The sequence below is a fragment of the Elephantulus edwardii genome, unplaced genomic scaffold, assembly GCF_000299155.1.
Source record: "Elephantulus edwardii isolate Elephantulus edwardi_28Jun2011 unplaced genomic scaffold, EleEdw1.0 scaffold00195, whole genome shotgun sequence".
Lineage (NCBI taxonomy): Eukaryota > Metazoa > Chordata > Mammalia > Macroscelidea > Macroscelididae > Elephantulus > Elephantulus edwardii.
The window spans coordinates 984,430-1,004,527 of NW_006399945.1; the positions used below are offsets into that span (position 1 = coordinate 984,430).

Below are 20,098 nucleotides of genomic sequence, written 5' to 3' on the forward strand. Positions count from 1 at the left end.
ATCTTCACAGAATTTGAGGTGCTTCTGAAGCACAAAGAGGCTAATATGCCCAAAAGAGGTGATATGCCCCAGGTTACCCAGCTAGGAAGGGGCAGAGGTAAGAGTCAAGCAGGCTGGTTCTGGGTTTGTATTTTCAACCCCTATGCTACATTGCTCAATTGGTACAGAATCAGGAAGACATAATCTATGAAGTGAAAATGTAACAAGGACACTATGGAGTGCAACAAGGGTAAAGGCAGTGTTTCTAAGTATAAAATTATTTAAGTACAGGGGACATCTGGTGGTAAGGCACTGTGATGCCAATGCAAAGGCACATGGTTTGAACCCACCAGCTGCTCTGAAGGGGAAAGATGGACAGTCTCCTCCTGTCCAACTGATAGTCTCTGAAAATCTGCTGGAGGGTCAGCTACGAGTCAGCTTCAACTCAACAGCACACAACAACAACAATCTAAATGTATATTCCTTTAGTCTGTATTTACACAAATCGGAATGCCTGATATTTTACTGATGTATGGTTATCATATTGGGTCATGTCAGTCTAAATGTATATGCATGATTCAAGACAACTACTTACCTTTTTAAAAAATTACAGATTCTTTCTATAGAAAAATTCTGATAAAAAGACATAAAATAAAGGATGGATATTCAAATTCTCAAAGAATCAAGACTTTCTGGAAAAAAAAAAGACTTTCTGGAGTCACTGAGGCTGTATAAACCCTGAAACTACTGGCCTGAGATCTTCTTTAAACCAAAAATATCCCTTCATGTCTTCCTCAAAGCAAACAATAGTTTCACTTAACCAGTGAAGAAGTCTACCTTGAGCCAGTAGGCTCTTTTGAGATCTATCTATGAAGTATCAAAGGGACAGCAGCAGCTCAAAAGGTTAAATGAGAAACGGATGGGGCAGTGAGTTCATGATAATGACAGAAAAGCAACTCAGGAAGGCTGGGAAGGGCGGTATAACTTCAAAAATGTGATCGATGTGACTGAACTTCACATGGAAAAGAAACTGACTAGAGTACCTTCTGCAGTGTATAATATCAACAACAAGGTAAAAGTGAGGACCTCTGCTGCATGAGGCAAATGCCAAGTGCTCAGTAGCCACATGTGCACAGTGATTATTACCATACACAAGAAAACGTATTCCCATCACCACAGAAATGATTAGTGCTATTTTGCACTCTTCTCTCCTACCTGTCAGCTCAACAGTCAGTCAATAGTTTCAAACACTGAGAAGGAAAATTTTAGGGGGAAAAAATTTTAAACTATTCAGAATTCAAACACAGGTGAGACAGTAGAAGATGCTGCATGTTGTGTGGAGAAATGTGAAGTAAAACTCAAAATCATAATAAAGGCCAGGCTTACTGGTCTGATAGAGATTGGTGGAACTTTGGAGACTACTACACTTGGTCACCCTTCAAAAGTGGAACCAAACTTATCCCAGGCTTGATTTTTGGCCCAATAGGAGACAGGCCTAGAAAGTGACCCAGAGCACCAGGGAGGCACGCGTTCTTAAGAATAATCACCATGTGAGGTCAAGGGGCAACACCCCCCAGGTATAAAACCCAGAAGGCAGGAAGGAGGAGGACTAATGAATGAGAATGACAGGGAGGAAAAGAGAAACATCATATTTTTATGGATATTATCATTCATTTTCCCCCTGGTTTCTTAATATTTTTATTATCCATTTTATAATTAATTTTAAAAATCAAAATCAGCATGAATGGCTGAATGAAAAATCAATTTGCTTGGTAAACCTTAGGTCACACACCCAAAATAATGTCATGTGAAATTTATCAAGAATAACTAGAGCCTGTATTGACCTTGGCATGTTGTGTCCCAGTCATGCAAACATGTATGAAAGAAATGTGACAAGGCACATGGTGGTACTTACACTCTAGCAGAAAAGCCTTTTATCCAGAAAAAAAAAAATGTTACGCATCCATACTAAGATAAGTATCATTATCCTCAAACAGGAAATAACTCATAGCTGATCCTCCAGCAGGGTTTCTAAGGCTATACGTGGCAAAAAAGAAGACGGTCCATCTTTTTCTCTGGTGGTTTTGAACTGCCAGACAGGTTCTGGCCTTTGAGTTAACAGTGCTGCTCCTTATGGACTATTCTTCTGAGAATATAGTTATTCTGAAAGGGCAGAATTTCAGCCCTTATAATTTAGCACAATCTGAAGACTGAGTATTTAGGAGGGATACAGCCCAGTGGTTAAGAAGTTGCACAGCCAACGGAAAAGAAGGTAGTTCAAATCCACTAGCTGCTTCTCAGGAGAAAAATAAGTAAACTCTTCCCATGTGATTTATGGTCTCTGAAAATGCACTGAGAGTCAACTATTGAGTTGGTTCCAACTCAATGGCAACAAGCTGTCTGTTGTTCATACCAGGGGAAAGGATATGCTTGCTTATTTTAATGACATTGTTTTGAGATTAGTGATGAATCAACCACCAAAAATTTCCAGGAAAAGTGAAATTAAGAAACACCTGAACTCCCTCCCAAAGGTAATAAAGGAGGTCAGAATTGCTTCCACTGTAGGAAGCTGGGCCACTTCAGTAGACAATGTCACAGACGAGAGCCACAGATAGGCAAGGGAGTAGAAAGGAAGCTCCCAATCACTTGCTTTAAATGTGGATCTGAAGGACACTTGGCCAAGGGTGGCCCACATCAGGTCCTCGTGGCTGACAGGACTGACAGGCCCCAGCTCCAAGCTGGAAACAAAGGAGGATGCTTCAACAATTCAGATCCTCCCAGAAAAGCTGTGGGTGAGCATTAACATTACTGGTAAGTATATTCATTTTCTCCTGGACACAAGAGCCTATTATTTGGTCCTAAAAGCCTTCTGCAGTCCCAACTCTTCTCACTATTTCTTAGTTGTTAGAATGGACAGAAAACCTCATAAGCAGTTCCTTACTTCACCTCTGCCTTGCATGTGGACTTCTGATCTGTAAAACAACCCAATGGTAGACAGAATTTGGTCCAGGACTAAAGAACAATAATTGACATAGTTTAGCCTCTACATCTTGTGGTTCCTAACCTTTATACTATAATAGACAAAGTGCTAGTCAATAGGCCTTTTTTTTTAAGAACTACCTTCCCTTTGTAACTTGATTTGTGCCACTATTAGAACCTCTACTTGGAATATTATTGCTTTTAATTTTTGACTCATGTACTTTTAACTTGTTAGTTAAATTTGTGTCTTCTAGGCTGCAACAGTTCCATGATGCATCTTCAAGGATATGAACATGTATGGCTAAGGACAATTGATAATAGTGCATCTAAATTCCAAAAATCAGTTTCCACAATAGTCTACACGTTTCCTGTTGCCAAAGAGGCACTTTAGACTAGTGAGAGAAGATCTTCACCCTGAAACCTATAGCGTCCCTTTCCAGCAGGAAGTAGCTAAGAGAATATGCCATCCCCTTTTCCTTATGAATCAGAATGAAATCTCACTCAGGAAGGAGTGATAGGGAATGGCAAAGGACACAATGAGATTAATCAGAACTGGTTTTGACAAGCACTGTGGCAATGGAACAATTAAACCAGACTTTCAAGGAATATTCAACCTGAGGGGGGGAAAAAAAGAAACACCTGAACTCCTAAGAATGCTATCACAATGGAATTGATGGTTCCCAGGATTCCTTCCGGATCATAGACCACCTGGGTGTGGTACAGCACCTGCCGGAAATAACAAGCAGACAAATTAACTTTCTATGGAAAAGCTGCACACAAACAATTCACTTTTCCCAGGAGACAATACACACACATACGTAACACACACACGAGCATGAATGCATTCCAATAGCCCATGTTTTGTGGTCTTTCTACAGAAATTCATTTCCAACTTATATGAGTCAAAAGCAAAATAGTTCTAGCCAAGATAGTGTGGTCTGTGATCCTTCAGTAGGAAATGCAAAGCCCCAGTGGAGGCAAGTTCCAGCAGCTGCCACTGTAACTTCAGCTGCTCAAGAAACAACGCCGGGACCCTGTTCAACAGCACCAGGCATATCTAATCTATTCAATATACATAATGCCTTCATTCTCGTGTCCAGACTCATTCTTTTTAGCCAGTCATGTTATAATCTGTACAAAGTTCCTATAGTCTTTTAAGGCAAATAATAACATTTTAAATTATGTATGGCTCACTATAATATATTCATGGTAGCAGAGTAAGTCCAAGAAACACAGGGATAAAGCTTGCACAGTATTAATGTCACATAGTCTTATAAGTAAAATTTGTTGCTTTGGTAAATGTTTCCGTGTATATAGTTTCATCATAATAAAAAAATATAATGTTTAAAATTTAAAAATCAAATGCATTTTTTTTCTTCTAAAATGAATGTAATTATAAAAATTTGGAAATACAGAGACTCTGGAAATACATAGGCACTGAAGTGAGAACCCAAACTCCTATTTTCAGGACTAAAGCATTCATACCCTCAGCTGCTAGAATTAGCACTCAGAAGCTATCAGCCTAGTCTACTTTCTGGGTTTGTCTTTGAACTAACTGTCTTATTAGAGGCATGATGTTAGGGGTTTACTGTTCAAATGGCTTCCCTAGCCATTAACTAAGACTTTGCCATGTGGATCAACAGGAATATGTGAATGGGTGTGTGTTAATCTAGCCACAAAAGGACTGGTTAATCTAGTCACTAAATTGAGCAGATCTGGGGGCAAATTTTTGAGACTCTCACTACCAGCAAAGAGGCAGCAGAGATTGTTGTGTGCCTTTCGGGTCCATAGATTCTCGTGCCAACCAGACATACAGGAGAGCAGCAGTTGCTGCAGCCTCAGCAGAGACCCCGAGACCCAGTGCTGCCCTTGGGATTGCTCCCCTATGGAATTAGAGCTAGGAGCTTCCACTTAAGCTTGCTAGAGGCCTGGGAGAAGAGCCACAATTGCCAGAACTAAGACCTTTGTTAACATTCACGTAAAGCAGCAAGGGTGAAGTGCCTATGATCACATTTTGGAAACTATCCTGATTAAGTGATTTTATCTTGCTGTCAACCTGAATTAAAGCCTTTTGACTTCTCTAATATGGCTCTGTGTGGTCTGTGAGCTATTGCAACAGATTGTGGACCCAGCAAAGCAGTAAAATTGGTGTTGGCATGAGTAGAATGAGGTGCGAAAGGTGGCAGACATGCCTGACCTCAAAGGAACCAGTTTTGTGCTGTGGATGATGATGAAAGGGGTAGTTCCCCCTTGTGGAATGGGCAGATGTCAGATACGGCCCTTGCTTCTTTAACAAGAGGCCATGCCCCTTTGTTAGCAGCAGTCTACATTCAATCTGGGATATGAAAGGGATATGATATTTTTGAAGTAGGGATTCAAAAAGGGATATGAGGGGACAGTCCACTTCCAGGATGCCCCATGGGTTAGGAGATCCTTATTCACGGTTCAGTCGGCCCGAGTCACACTCCACTGCATATTTTATACAATGTACTGTCATTTTAAAATCCAGAGCAATGTTTACATTGCACCATGTACTGCACAGTAAAGTCAGTCAACCTTTAAAATTAGAAGTCCCCATAATATTTTCTTAAGGAATCCCTTGCCATGGTCACGTGCTCATCTGCTAACCAAAAAGTTAGTAGTTCAAACCCACCAGCTGCTCCACAGGAGAAAGATGAAGCCATCTGCTTCCATAAAGATTACAGTATTGGAAACCAATGAGGCAGTTCTAGAGCATCTTAGAGAATTTTCTATGAGTCAGAATCAACAATGGCACTGGATTTGATTTGATTGTTTAGGAGATGCAACATGGGAACTACTAACTGAAAGGTTGGCAGTTCACACTTGCCCAGAGGTGGAAAAACCTGCAATCTGCTTCTGAAAAATCAGAAAATGCTACAGGGTCTTGAAAATCCTCTCAAGCAAAGTTTTACTATATACATATGGGGTTGCTATAAGTAGAAATTGATTAGACAGTAACGGAATTTTGGAGGGGTTGTAGTTTACAAACTGGACACCATTTTAAGTCAGCCAGCAACATTTTCCTTTACTTCAAAGGTCCAAAGTGTCAAAATCCAGTCTCACTCACAGCAGAAGAAGGGTGCTGGTAAAGGTGATCATCTCCCAGAAGCACACGGTCAATGTAGCCAGCCGCTCCTCCTGTACAATTTGGATACTTCCCAAAATCTCCAATGCCACCAGGGCCGAGGTAACCACTGAGAAAGTGAAACACAGGTATTTACTTAACAAGACTTCATAAAGGGGGAGGGGGGGCGGGCGGGAGAGAGAGATAGTAGCTCATTACACAACCCAGTACAGAGCTCAGATCTGGGTAATCCTAATAACCTCCTCTGGCCCCATGTACTCTGACCAACACTCTCTGACTTGACTGCTTCCCACAGTCTTAGGTAAGAAGCTCAGTTTCTAATCATACTGATATCTTCTTTTTAATTTTTTTATTAATTATAATGAAATTTTACAGAGACTCTGGATTTCCATTCATTCATTGTTGCACTTTTCTCCCTGCCCAACCCTCCCCTCCTTCTTCTTTGAAAAGTAAAAAAAAAAATTATTTCATTGTTATACAATCCCTCCCCCCCATGTGCACTCCACTGTGCAGCATTCATTCTGGACTCCTGTCATGACAATAATACCTAATCATATATCCCTTTTAATCAATTCTTCCCTTATCTGTTTAAATGCAGTAGATATAATTTATCCCATCTCTTTCAGTCTCCCCCCAACCCCAATGTCAGTCTCGTTTTACATAGTGGCACTATGCAGTATTTGTCCTTTTGTGACTGAGATATTTCACTCAGCATAATGTCCTCCAGGATCAGCCATTTTGTATAATATTTCATGAGTTTCTTGTTTTTCAATGCTGCATAGTATTCCATTGTATGAATATACCAGAACTTCTCTATCCATTCACTTGTTGATGGGCACTTGGGTTGTTTACAACTCTTTGCTATTGCCACAATAAACATGGGTGTGATACTGATATTTTCAAAGACACACACACACACACACACACACACACACCCCAAAAACAAAACCCTCATGGACACATTTCTCCTGACACACATCAAACTTTTCTACCAAGCCAGAGTACACTTCAGCAGAGAGATGAAATGAAAGAGAATTCTTCTGACTGAGGAACCTGAAAGCTCTAAGCCCAGAAACTCTAATGTGGCAGGAAATGATGGGTAAAAAGGGATAGCCTATACAGAGAGCGTGCCCTATGGTGTGACAAAGGGCCTCTCTGGATAGAGGTGGACAGATATGAGAGACATCAGACCTCAGAATCAACATTACTAGCAACAGAAAGAAAAGAGCATCCAAGAGAAAAATCCAGGTTTCTGGTTTGGGCATACGGCTGATGTCACGCACTCTGCGATAAGACATAATAGAAATGGACAACTTGCAGCAAAACAGTCAATAGACATTAATTTCTCCTCAGATTCCACACCCCTGCCTACCATGCACCATCAGCTGGAGGGGAGGGGGGGTGCAAGGGGCCTACAGGCAGAGCTAGAAGAATGGTCTTATCCATGATGGGATGTCCTGGGAAAGCACACGCTGTGACATCAATTTAAGAACAAAGGTGCACTGTGTGACCAGCACAGCCAGAGCAGAAGGAAGGGGCCCATCTTCTTGCTGAGGGGGGTTCTTGGGCTGCCAAAGATCTCAGAGTCTACAGGACTGTGGCCCATCTATGGAGTTACGAGTTGCTGAATTGTGTCTCCCAAGAAAGATACAAGTTGAGTTCTAGCCATGGTTCCTGTAAATGTGATTTTATTTGGAAATAGGGTGTGTAAGACATAATTAGTAAACATAACAACAACAACATGGGACTACTAGAGTAGGGTAAACTACATACAACATTACCAGTACCCTTAAAAAAAAGAAAAGAGAACACAGCAACAGACAGAGGCAGAGGGAAGACAGTCACGCACAGATGGAGGTGGAGACTGAAATATGTTGTCACAAGCTGAGGAATACCTGGAGTTCTCGGAAGCTGGACAAACAGAAAGGGTGCTCTCCTAGAGCCTTTCCTGAATGTAGACTTGGAGCCTCTAAAATGGGAGGCAATCAGTCTCCACTGTTTCAGTTTCTACTCCCCCTCACTCCAACCCTCATTTGTCAAAAATGAGGATTAACACAGAAGAGTGAACTTACGTAGGGCATCCAGGCACTGGTAAGAAGAATGTCAAGCTGAGCCAGATGCTTTCCAGCATCAGAATAAAGAGCCACTGTGGCCAGCTGGGTATGATGTCCCGAAGGGAAGAACAGCTTCTTTCCTAAGTCGGATGCAGAAAAGAATCAACAGGCTATAAATGCAAAAAGAAACGGAACTAGTACACAATGTATTTTTAAAATTCTCTGAAATTATATTCTTCGCCCTTATAGTAATGATATTCCTATTTAAGATGTATTATGGTGTCTAGAGGCTCACATTCTATGAAATATTATTGTAAAAACATTGGTAACAATCAATCCCACTCCTAGATAGATAGATAAATAGATCCCTAAGAAAATGAAAAACGTTATCTGCTCACTAATCTTTGTACATGAATATTTTTAATAGCATGGCTAATAATCACAAATATTATTAGCAATATCAACTGAAGAATAGATAAACATAAATTGAATATATTCATACAATTAAATATTACCATCAATAAACAGGTATAAAGGAAGGATTAATACACGCTTTAGCATAGATGTTCTAGTGGCCTAGTGGTTAAAGTGTTGTGCTGCCAACCCAAAGGCAAGAAGTTCAAATCCTCAGTGGATTCTCAGGACAAAGATAGGTAATCTCTGTCCATATGATTTATTGACTCTGAAAAACCTTGAGAAGAGTCAGTTATGAGTTGGCTCCCACTAACCAGCACATAACAACAGTATAGATGAATCATTATGCTAAATGAAGGAAGTCAAGACCAAAAAAAAGCCTTTATATAACATATGGTTCCATTTCTATAAAATGTCCAAAATAGTCATTAATTATTAATGTATTAATCTACATGAATAGAAATTAGATTGCCTAGGACTGGAGTGGAGAAGGGTGAGGGGCAACAGGAAATTACGGGTGTTTTTTTTTCTTTTTATTGTCGTTATCGTTGACTTGCACTCCACTCATAGCTGACCTTCCAGCAGGTTTTTCAGAGGCAGTAAGTCACACAGGAGATTGCCTATCCTCCTCCCACGGAGCAGCTGGTGAATTTGAATCATGTGCCTTAAGGGTTGGAAGCACAGCTCCTTACCACTAAGCCACCAGGGCTCTTTTTAGGATTTCTTTTTAGGGTTATGAAAATGATCTGGAATTATAGTGTGGCTGAATGACACTGAATGTACTAAATGCACCTGAAATACATACTTTTAAAAGTGGATTTTATGATGTGTGAATTATATCTCTATAAAATATATCAAAAGAAGTTAATCTGTTTACATTTTTTAAATTAGCTAAATTTCTGAAGCCTTTTTAGTTGAAGGAAGAAAGAGCGTCAGTTCTTGTTATTCCACTTCTGCCTGCCATCCAGTCAATCAGGGCCCCTCAGAAGAGTCTCCATAAAGCACTTCAGTCCCACAGAAGGACTGGAAGCTACTGTTATGATATTTATGGTTAACCAAGATCCACATGCTCTTGTTACTGTCTAGTATCCACCTCACCTCAAGGAAAACCTGCAGCCAATGGCTAAACTGATGAGGGAAAGCTGAGAACGTCAAGTAAAAACCACTAAAAACCACCCCAAAATTATCACAACCAGCAGTCATTAGAGGGAGAGACAAGATCACTTTAAAATCAGTGATAACTTTGTTAGCTACATATAATGAAGAAAGCTAGAAAACAAAGCTGTATTAACCTATTAAATAGGATCACAAATGGAAGAACTTAAATGCCTCCACTGGAGTTCTGATTTCTAGTGGGTGGAAGAAATGGCTGTCACTGAAATAAACTCAAGTGTGGAATTTTTAGTCAGAAAATAATCACAGAAGAGGTGAGATTTTTCACATATTACTATAAAGAATAAATGAAAAGTGGTCAAGGACAATATTGTCATCTCTCATACCCCACTTTGACATTATTTTTTCAAAGACGAATTTTACAAGAGTTGGGTATATTCTGAAATGCTATGCAAGGCCGGTTTGTTTTAAATTTACAAGTCCTAAAATGCTAAATTCACAATCTATATGATGGTTATACTATTCAAGGTCATCAAGAGCACCTGATTAGCAGAGTTAAAGAATGTCGTAGGGTATCAGATTAATAACTAATAAAATTCTAAAAACTGTATCATTCATAAAAATTATAAAGCAATTAATTTTGCTAAGACCTAACATATAATTATGGTATGTTGTTGTTATTGTTATTGTTGACTGTCTTCGAGTCAAACACGACCCATGGTGACCCTATGAACAAAAGGCCTGAAGTCCCTCTACAACTACCAACATTTATCAAAGTTCATAGATTTTCCTGAGGCACGTTGTTTAGGAAGTGGGTGCCACTCCTGCTTCCAAAATTATGGTATAAGAGCTAAAAAGTTAAGGGAAGATTTTCACACAGACTCAATCTTGAAGGATTAACAGAAATGAGAAGGGAAGGAGAAAAGAATAACAATTAACAAAAAGACAAATTGATTGACACCTAAAAAAAAAAAGCCTGAGTGCTGTGAAGTAGGCTCAGCGCTGCCCCTCCATGGGGCTTTCAGAGGCTGTAAATCACACAGGAGGAGTCTGCCCATCTTCCTCCTGCCGATCTGCGGGTGGAGGTGAACCCCAGGGAGCCGCCACTTCTGGGTTAGCCGCACAGTCCCCTGCAGGCCACACCACCAGAGCCCCCACTTGGTGGAAGGGAAAGACAACAGACCCTAAGAATTTGACTATACACTGTAATTAATGACATTCTTATCATCTAAATTTTAACTAATCACTGTGGATGATTGAGTGAAGACATACATGATCTATAAACTCGAAAAGGGGGGTTTCTCACCAAGGCACAGGTTTCAGGCTTAGCAAAGAGGAGCTCGACCACGGCGACGACGAAGTAAGTCACCCCCAGCCGCTGCAGCACGCCAGGGATCCGCACCTTCTCCCACGACACTGCAGAGAACCACCAAGCCAAGCGTCAGCCAGCACTGCTCAGCGCACCCCAAAGCAAAGGTTATTTTGTTTCATCAAGGGGGAAACATAACTATTACTGCTAACCAATTCTGCTTTAAGCCTTCAGAAACATAAATATATGACAGGGCTCAAACACAAGTGCTAAGAGCAGACCAGTTCCACTCAGGAGGATGGTCAGGGACATAGCGAACATCATCGGAGGCTGGCTGGGGACAGCTAAGGATAACGGAGTCTGACTTGGGGGTGAGGATAAAGTTGGGACTACCCACAGCCCTGAAGTCCATCTCCTGGCCCTTCCCACTGGGAACTCAGAATCAACTCCTGTCCACCAGGAGTGCAGTGGTGACGGCACAACCAAGAGAGGCCACTAACTGCCTGTCTCTCCAACAGGTGACAAGACAGTGTCAGTGACAGGAGTAACCCCTGACACGCTAGTCAAGTCAGTTTTGACTCCCAGGGAGCCTACTGACCATGACAGAGCCACCCCATAGGATTCTGCGGTTATAAATCTTCACGGAACCAGATGACTTCGTCTTTCCCCAAAGAGCAGTCAGTGGGTTCAAACAGCAAGCTTTTTATTGCCAGTCAATGCTTAACCCACTGCACCGCCAAGGGGCCTGAACAGATTCCACAACACATTAATTCTACAGAGTCATGGATCCCTGTCTGGAGCAACTTTTACGTGCTAACTTCCCTTATGCCCAACCAGAAGTGACCTCTACCCCCTCCTCATGCCTCACCCTGCAGGACAAGAGCTCACTGCTGTGTGATTTGGTTAAACTTGTGTGGACAGTCACCACAGCCTTCCTCAGTTCCAACACTTGTTCCAAGCACAGAACCGACAGCCATCCCTGCCTCACTGGACAGCACTAAAGTAGTTAAAAACAACCCTGCTGACACACAGTGTCAACAAAGATGTATGCCTGAACTGCTATTCAACACTGAAAGCTGGTGGAGTCAGGATGGCACAAAGGCAAGTTCTGGGAGCCAGGCGAGCTGCTGTGCTCCACACGACCCTCAGCCTGATCCAGAGAGAGCACTGCAATTTCTCTTAGCCTCAGAAACGTACTCTGGACAAGATGGAGACTTGGTTATTTTTGAAAGTTCCTCCTAGGTCTAAAACTCCCACAAAGATAATAATAACCAAAGTTAACAAAGCACTATATACACTTCTCTTTTTAGTAGGTAACAAAGACAAATTATATATCCTTCTAATTTTAACATATTAGTTTCCATATTCCAACCTAAATGTATAGAAACAGGGGGTGAGTGGAACCCAAACAACTTACGTGGACCAAGGCAGTAATTGGGATTCACAATCACAATTCCTATGCAGATCAGCAGGAGACTCCGCCAGGCAATTTTGCCCAGCAGCTTGAACTTCGAGCATCCGCGCTGCAGTATGGGAGTCATTGACAGAAAAATGGAAGACCCCATGATAAATACAAACCTAAAAAAAAAAAATATCAATATGCAGACTCTGTTGCAACAATGAATGAATTTTTTTTTTTTAAAAAGTGAACTGAGGGAGGAGAAAGGGAGTGGGGGGGGGAAGACGAATCAATGAATGAATGAAAATCTAACTCTTCTGTTAACTTTTGTTAAAATCACAATGAAAGTAAAAAATTTTATTTAAAAAATATGTAAGACTCTGCCAATTGTTTACTCTATACGATCATTATCACTTTACAATATACTCCAGAAATATAACATATTATTTCTTTTTAAAATAGCCAATTGTTGAAATAACATTAGGTTAACAGTGAAAAGAACAATTCGAACATAACTCTGTGAGGTTTGTTTTCATAGTGAATCATTAAGTCCTTTCTTGGGAGGTCTGTAATATTGAGTAGAATGCCAAAGGACTACCCTATAGTTTAGTTTATATAAAAATAATAGATAATGAAGATGTTACAATTCAAATAGTTTGACATTCATTAGCTTCCCCTTTTCAAAGTCCTTGAGTAAAAAAATAATACGTTCTCAGTAAGTTCTAAATTCATTTTAGCTTCTGGTGGAGGGGAATCCTTCTCACCCCCAACCCCCTCAACCCCATCCCCTGCTCCTATTTGGTCTATATATCCCTTTAGATGAAAGGATGGTGAAACTCCATCTAACACACGTTGGGCAAGTTGTCAGAAGGGCTTGGTCAATGGAAAGAAACATGATGCTGGGAAAGGTAGAGGGTGTCAAAGAAGAAGCCCCTCAGTGAGATGATTGACACAGCGACTACCAGAGTGGCCATGAAGGAGATGATGAGGATGTCCTCAGGACAGGGCAGGTTTCAGACCTGTTGTCCACAGGGGTGCTTTCTTTTACTACTCTAAATTACTTCTTTAAAAACTAATTAACTACTAATTGAGAAGCCCTGGTGGTAGGAGGCAGTTTATATCCACCAGGGAACTCCACAGTAGAAAGACCTAGCAGTCTACTTCTATAAAGATTACAGCCTGGAAAACACTGTGGGACAGTTTTAAAGGCTAACTGCAGAAAGAGGTTCCAGCATCATTTAAAAAAAAATAGGGACAAGATGATGTTAAATGGGGAAATCATTCTCACCATGGAAATACAAGGTCAGCCACCGTCAGTCCTAGAAAACAACACAAAAACAGGTGCTCACAAAAAGGACTGTGGGATAAAATTTACCCTAAATCCAGAAATGACTCCATTTTGTACTGATACGGAAAATAAGCTACAGAGAAAGTTTCAAGGGAAAACATTGAAATAGCACATACACAAACACATGCATGCAGGTTTCTCCTTCAAGGTTCTATAACCAGTCCCGTGTCTGCAGGGTTTCCTACAAATATTACTGGACATCAGACCAAATCAGGAATAGATCAACAAGTGCCTGATCTTCAAGTGCTAAAGGTGGCGCTATTCAAATCTGTGTCTAAACCAATACCCAGGCCAGATTCACAGACATTTTTAACATCACAGACTCTAACCCCAGTTCAGTGGTGCCTCAGTGTGAGTTAGTAATCTTAGCAAACTAAGAATGTTGTGCCTGTACTGAAATGCATATCCAGAATAGGAGGATGATCATTTATGACCAAATTCTTCTATCGTCTGAGGAGTACTAAAGCAGGACCCTTTGAGGTGTCTGGATACTGTGGGGAAACATGACAGATGCACAGTACACTGAAGGAAGAACAAATCTGAGGGGCTAACACAGCCATTTCTTGGCCTTTCTGTGGGGCAGCTCAGTGGCTCAGATGGGCTGCAGAGATTTGTGGAGTGATTCTCTGGCCCTTCAGTTCAATAAATGGACCTTACAGTGTGAAGCCACCTTTAAGAAACACCTTACCGTTCCAGCTTGCATGTTTGAAGTACCAATATTTTCCTCCGCCATAATTAACAAAGACCATGAGTATAAGAGCAATCCTATAAAGCCAACAAAGAGAACACATTCAGGGTTTGCACATGGGACATTAAATGAACAAACTGCAACAGATGCATGCAAGCACACAAGGCCTGCTGTAAAGCCATTCTACTGCACACCAGCAGACACGGGGTGAGATTTATAGACCAAGACACAACCATTCTTCTAATCATTACTATCAGATCCATACACTTCACTAACTTCAAGTGTTGCCAGTATTTAGAAAACCAGGTCTTAAGAAAAATTTAAACTGGCACTAAGGTTTGTAACTTGAAAATAAAACAAAGCATTTCTAATAACTCAATTTGTAATAATTATTTAGGTGTTTCAGGTGAACAAACTGGTAGAAGGCACAAGGACATTACAACGACCAACGGATTCACATCTTGGGTCCTTCTCTAACTCTCTTTTTATATGTAAGACCAAAGGCAAGATATCTGAGCAGTCCCCTGCCTCATTAAAGAAGGGGGAAAGCGCACACACTGCATGTAAGCGACCATTCATGAGAACTTATTACAGCACCGCCCTGCCCGCCCCATCCCCAGTGCACTCAGCAATGTTAGCTCCTGTCGAATCTGTGAAGATTTTTATCTTTTTTCCCCCAAACCATGGTCTTTTTATTTTTTTAACACTTGTTTATTTACAAAATTCAAATACATTGATTTTGAGAACAGATTCTTCCAATTTCCCTCACTCCCCCACCCATCAAATTGTACGACCCTATGATTAATTCCTTCCTCCCCCTGCACATCCTCATCCCTCTGCTTCCACAGTCCCTCTCCCCTCGCCCTGGATCCTCATACTCATTCCACAATAATGGTTTTATATAAAATTTGTCCTTGTGAAAATGAGTTAGTGCACTCGGCACAAGGCTCTCCAGTCCCTGCCAAGTTAGGTAATGATTTACAAAATGATTGTTCCTGTGTGCTGTGTAGTATTCCATTGTGTGAGTGTACCATTATATATTTAATTCTATTTCTCTTCCTTTCTGAATATCATTGCTGCTTTTGGAAGATGAGTATCTTTATCTTCCAAAAGCAGTAATGATATTCAGAAAGGAAGAGAAACAGAATTAAATATATTCTAAATATGCTATGGTTTGGTGCTAATTCTGCACAATGTAGGGAGTGAAGACTTTGGTAGGTTGATGCGGGAAGGGTGGAGACTCTGGAGCCCAACTGCCTGGCATCAATCATATCTAGGTTTTACCATTTGCTACCTGACTGACTTTGGGCAAGTTACTTAACTTTAAGGATTCATTTCTTCACCTGAAGAAGAGACATACTAAAACAGCTACCTAACTGTATTATGGCTTTCTCTGGGTGCTTCAAATGTTTAACATACTTAAGTGCTAACTCAAAACATTAGGGGTTCAAATTCATCCTGAGGCACCAAGGAAGAAAGTTTCGGCAATCTACATCCAAAAAAATCAACCACTAATGACTCTATGGAGTACAACGTCACCATGTCACAAAGAGAGCCTGAATCAATTCCATGGCAACAAGTCTAATTAACTGTATTGTTAAGAGATTAAATAAAGTCAAACAAAGCAGTGCCTGGGCCATAGGGAGACTTAAAAGAATCTTTATCAATTACTAATATTATTACTTTACTTCCCACCAGGAGAACTTACACCCTGATATTTGCACTGGGCAAAGAGGGTTAGAAGTTCTCAGTGGGCAGACATAGAAAAACTGATTCTTAAGAACTTATTTTGAAAAAATAATATCTTATACTTTAGTTTTAGAGTTTGCTCATGGTCTTCATTTCCCTACCAGAGTTAAAACAACTTACTACATGAATCTAAAGGGTGCTCGGGTGGCCTAGTAGTAAGGAGTTTCACTGCCAACTCAAAGGCAGGTGGTTCGGATCCACTAGCTGCTTCATGTGAGAAAGATGGGCAGTCTCCTCCCATGGGATTTACAGTCCCTGAAAACCTACCCCAGGGTCAGCTATGAGTTGGCTCTGACTCAACAGCCATTAACAAGAACAACATATAAATCTATGAATAGTATTCAAGATTGTTAGTTATCATGGTGAAGGATATGCTTTGTCTTTTCCACACTTTTGTACCTCATTTCTAGACTAGCACATCTTTGCATGTGTCAAGCTATTGACTAGATTTGGGGGTACAAGTGCAATTTTAGCTCCAAATATAGTTCTTTGCCCCTGTGTAAATTAATGGCATTAACTCAGCAGAATCTATAGACAAGTAGAAACTCGTTTTGGTCTTGTTACACTTCTCTCCCCTCTACCAAACTGTTATATTGCCTAGCATTCTAGTTTTCCATTAAGGAGAGGCTGTTGACATTATTTTTATATCCAAGAAATCTGTTCTAGCCTAAAGAACAAAATATATGTAAAATGATTACCTTAAATTACCAGTATGTTTTATATAACTTCATAATTCTACGACTACCTGTTTCCCGCATGTTAGAAGGGCACTCCACCTACCCCCTGAAGGTGTCTATGCAGCGGAGTCGGGATGGGGGTACAGATGGGCTCCATGCTTCAGGTTGGGGGTCACCGGTGAGAGGGTCTGCCCTGCTTGGAGATCCTAGTTCCTACAGAGAAAAAAGAAAGCACAATTCAAAACCTTAAGAAGTAAATTTCATTCTTCAATTTTTCAGGGAAGAAGTTAATGAGGTGGAAAGCTAAAGGTAGTTTTTTTGAGCAATATGTTCATTTACTTTTGTAAAGCTCCTGGATGGAAGTCTGGTTTCTTTATGTGCTTTTCATGCCTTTTGCTGAGCTTGCCAGGGACAATGCTGCTAACATGGCCATAAAGAATATGGTCCACAGATGCAACCAGTAAAAGTGGAAGCCAATGTGCACGTAAATGAGAGTTTGTTAGTACAGACTCACTGACGTGTTTAATCAGAGTAGTATGTCATCCACTTTAAAATTTCCTATTGATGCCTCTTAGTCGTTTGTTGTAATATTGATACTCTCCACTTAACCCGATTGTTTCAACATTGTTAATTTGCAGGGTTAAAAATATCACCATATTGTAATGCAGCCCATGAAAGTAGAATCCTTGAAAGAAACTGAGGAAACAGCTGCTTTTACTATGAACACAAGATCCCGTGTCACAGGACCTGAAGAACTGAATGGAATCCAGCTACCATTACTGAATGGTGGGTTTGGGGTTTTTTTCCCCAAGGATTCAACAAAACAATCTTGATCAAAAGGGTGAAAAATGTGGAACACAATTTCAAATTTGGAAGGAGGAGTGGCATCCACTTCCGTAATAGCTTGCCTCCAGAAACCCTATGAACCTGGAGAGAGGATGAGAGACACCCAGCGTTGAGGACTCTCCTTCATAGGGTCACTATGAGTCGCCTGCGATTCCACGGCACTTAACAACAACAACAACAATTTCAAATACTCATGGCATCTAGACTTTCTGAAAACTTAGGGGCTAGATACACTCCTAAAACTATTATCCTAAAATAATCTTTAAACCCTGAACAACAAAACAGTCCATGAAATCTTCCTAAAACTAAGCAATAAACTAGTTTGACTGAATTATTCAGTAAAGAAGTCAGTTTTGAGGGCTGTGCTATTTTCTGAAAAAATGATAAGATCCTCCTTTTCAAAACATAATGGTACTAAAAACTGCAAGTGATACTGGGTTGGTCCTTGTGTGGTCTACAGTGATTTGGAGATGGCAAAACTGAGGCACCAGGAATTTGAGAGAGCATTAATTTAAAAAGTTAGGAGCAGCTACTGTGCCAAGTTCAAAGGGCCCAAGTCAAACTCTAGGCAGGTTCATGAATGTGTGGTAGCTGTGGGCATTCCAGTCTAGGGAAAGGATAGAAAATTATTTCAGAAGACAACTGAGCAAAAGAGAACCTGGCACCAGAAACATGTGGTGGGAAAAGTCAGGAGGTAAAGGGTAAGAATCTCCCCCTCACTACCTTCGGTAAGGTGGGTGGCTCCAGAAAGACAGCAAAGTAAACAGCAGCCACTTGGATTGCATAGGCAGAGGGCAGACCACTTTAAGGTCAATAATCTGGCATTGCAAATGGGCTGAATACTGGAAACAAGAATGGAGACGAATTGTTCCAATTTCCTTGCAGGCTGTTTTGTGGCCTCTAGTACTTCCAGGCTTTCATTACTCATGACTTCGTTAGTGATCAGGGAGAAGCCAAAGACAGGAAGTCTGCCGTGCCATTCAACTATTAACTTCTGATACTATGCTCACGCCAAGAGCATCTGCCCTCAGCCTCTGATGCACTCAAGACTCTGCCACAGTCTCAAAGTTGGGGCCCACCAACATCACATAGGTGTCTCTCTGCAGTTCTCATTGTTCCCCTATTTATTTGTAGGAATTGTGAGCCATCTGCCTCATATCTTTGTCATAAGCCTTAGACATGAGGAAAATACCAAACTCCAAATCTGTCCTCATTGGGTCCTCTGAGAGGATTCTGACCAGAGAAACCAGGCAAGTGTATATGCTCATGGATCAGTATGATATCGTCAACCTCAAATATGGGATTGAGCTTTCCAGCTGTTTGGGTGACCAATAGGGTGTCCGCACTCAGAAGCCAGAACGTTTACTGAGAATGTAACCTTCGGGAGTGAGTAGCCTTCACACAAGTGGAATCTGTTCTGCATCACCTCATAGGCTTTCTCAATCCAAACAACAGTCAGCCAACATTACCTGGAATTGTCTGTCCTTCAGGAAAAGTCACTTATCTCACTATAGGCAAAGGTCTGGGCCTGAGTGATTCTCTCAGTCACACTTCATAACACAGAACCACAAAACAAAGCCAACTGAGGTCAACGCCGGTAAGAGACACTAGCCATCCTGCTGTGTTCTGGTAATCTTCATATGTGACTTTGTTCTCCACGGTACTGCCAACATGCAGCAACGAATCTGCCCTTCTCCTCTCCAGTCCACTGAGCTCCGCTGAGTTGCTCTCACCAAGTGAGGCAGACACAGAACTGAAGTTTATGCTTTTAAAGACTGGGGTCAAACTGACAACAGCCACTCAGATGGCAAGACAGGAAGCTTAGGAGGCACAGAGTTTTAATGGTGGAAAAACAATCCAGAAAAGGAAGGTGAGTTTGGTTGCACACCTTCAAGAATGTGCAAATGTGTAAAACAATGTCTCTGAATTGTACAAGTACAAACTCTTGAATTTGCATGTTTGGCTGTATATATTTTCAACAACAACAAAAAAAGGAAATAAAATTCTTTTTAAAAAGAACACAGAATACATGATGTAGTCTTCCACAATATAAACATGATTCATTAAACCAGCTAATAAAAATGATCAAATGTCAGAGAATTGCAAATTTCACTAAGACTTACACATTGCATTTTAATAACTCACAGAATTGATGAGGCGATCAGTTTCCCGTGAATTTATTGCTTTTGAAATCCAATTATTAAAGTCATCCAAACTGTAAATAAAGAAGCTCAGTTAATTTATTTTGTAAGAATTTTCAAAATGACTGGCTACATCATATTGAAATAAATCCATTTAAAATTCATATTCTATACAAGCTCAAGGTCTAAGTATTAAGATTTTTTTTCCAAAACAAAAATAGAAGTCAAACTTTATAGGAATAATAGTTATAACTTAGTGACTCTTGAGGCAATATCCTCATTAGTAACCACACATG

General features: G+C 40.7%; 1 protein-coding gene across 1 annotated transcript in view; it reads right to left on the reverse strand.

Moving 5' to 3' along the window:
- HGSNAT (heparan-alpha-glucosaminide N-acetyltransferase) overlaps nucleotides 1-20,098 on the reverse strand; it is a 39,091-nt gene that overhangs the window by 4,502 nt on the left and 14,491 nt on the right. The window contains exons 6-14 of the mRNA XM_006897003.1: nucleotides 19,807-19,876; nucleotides 16,919-17,028; nucleotides 14,390-14,466; nucleotides 13,642-13,672; nucleotides 12,372-12,532; nucleotides 10,952-11,061; nucleotides 8,137-8,258; nucleotides 6,047-6,173; nucleotides 3,598-3,684 (exon numbers count right to left, since the gene is read on the reverse strand). Coding sequence (XP_006897065.1) covers nucleotides 3,598-3,684; nucleotides 6,047-6,173; nucleotides 8,137-8,258; nucleotides 10,952-11,061; nucleotides 12,372-12,532; nucleotides 13,642-13,672; nucleotides 14,390-14,466; nucleotides 16,919-17,028; nucleotides 19,807-19,876 — 895 coding nt within the window. The remainder of the gene's footprint in view (nucleotides 1-3,597; nucleotides 3,685-6,046; nucleotides 6,174-8,136; nucleotides 8,259-10,951; nucleotides 11,062-12,371; nucleotides 12,533-13,641; nucleotides 13,673-14,389; nucleotides 14,467-16,918; nucleotides 17,029-19,806; nucleotides 19,877-20,098) is intronic.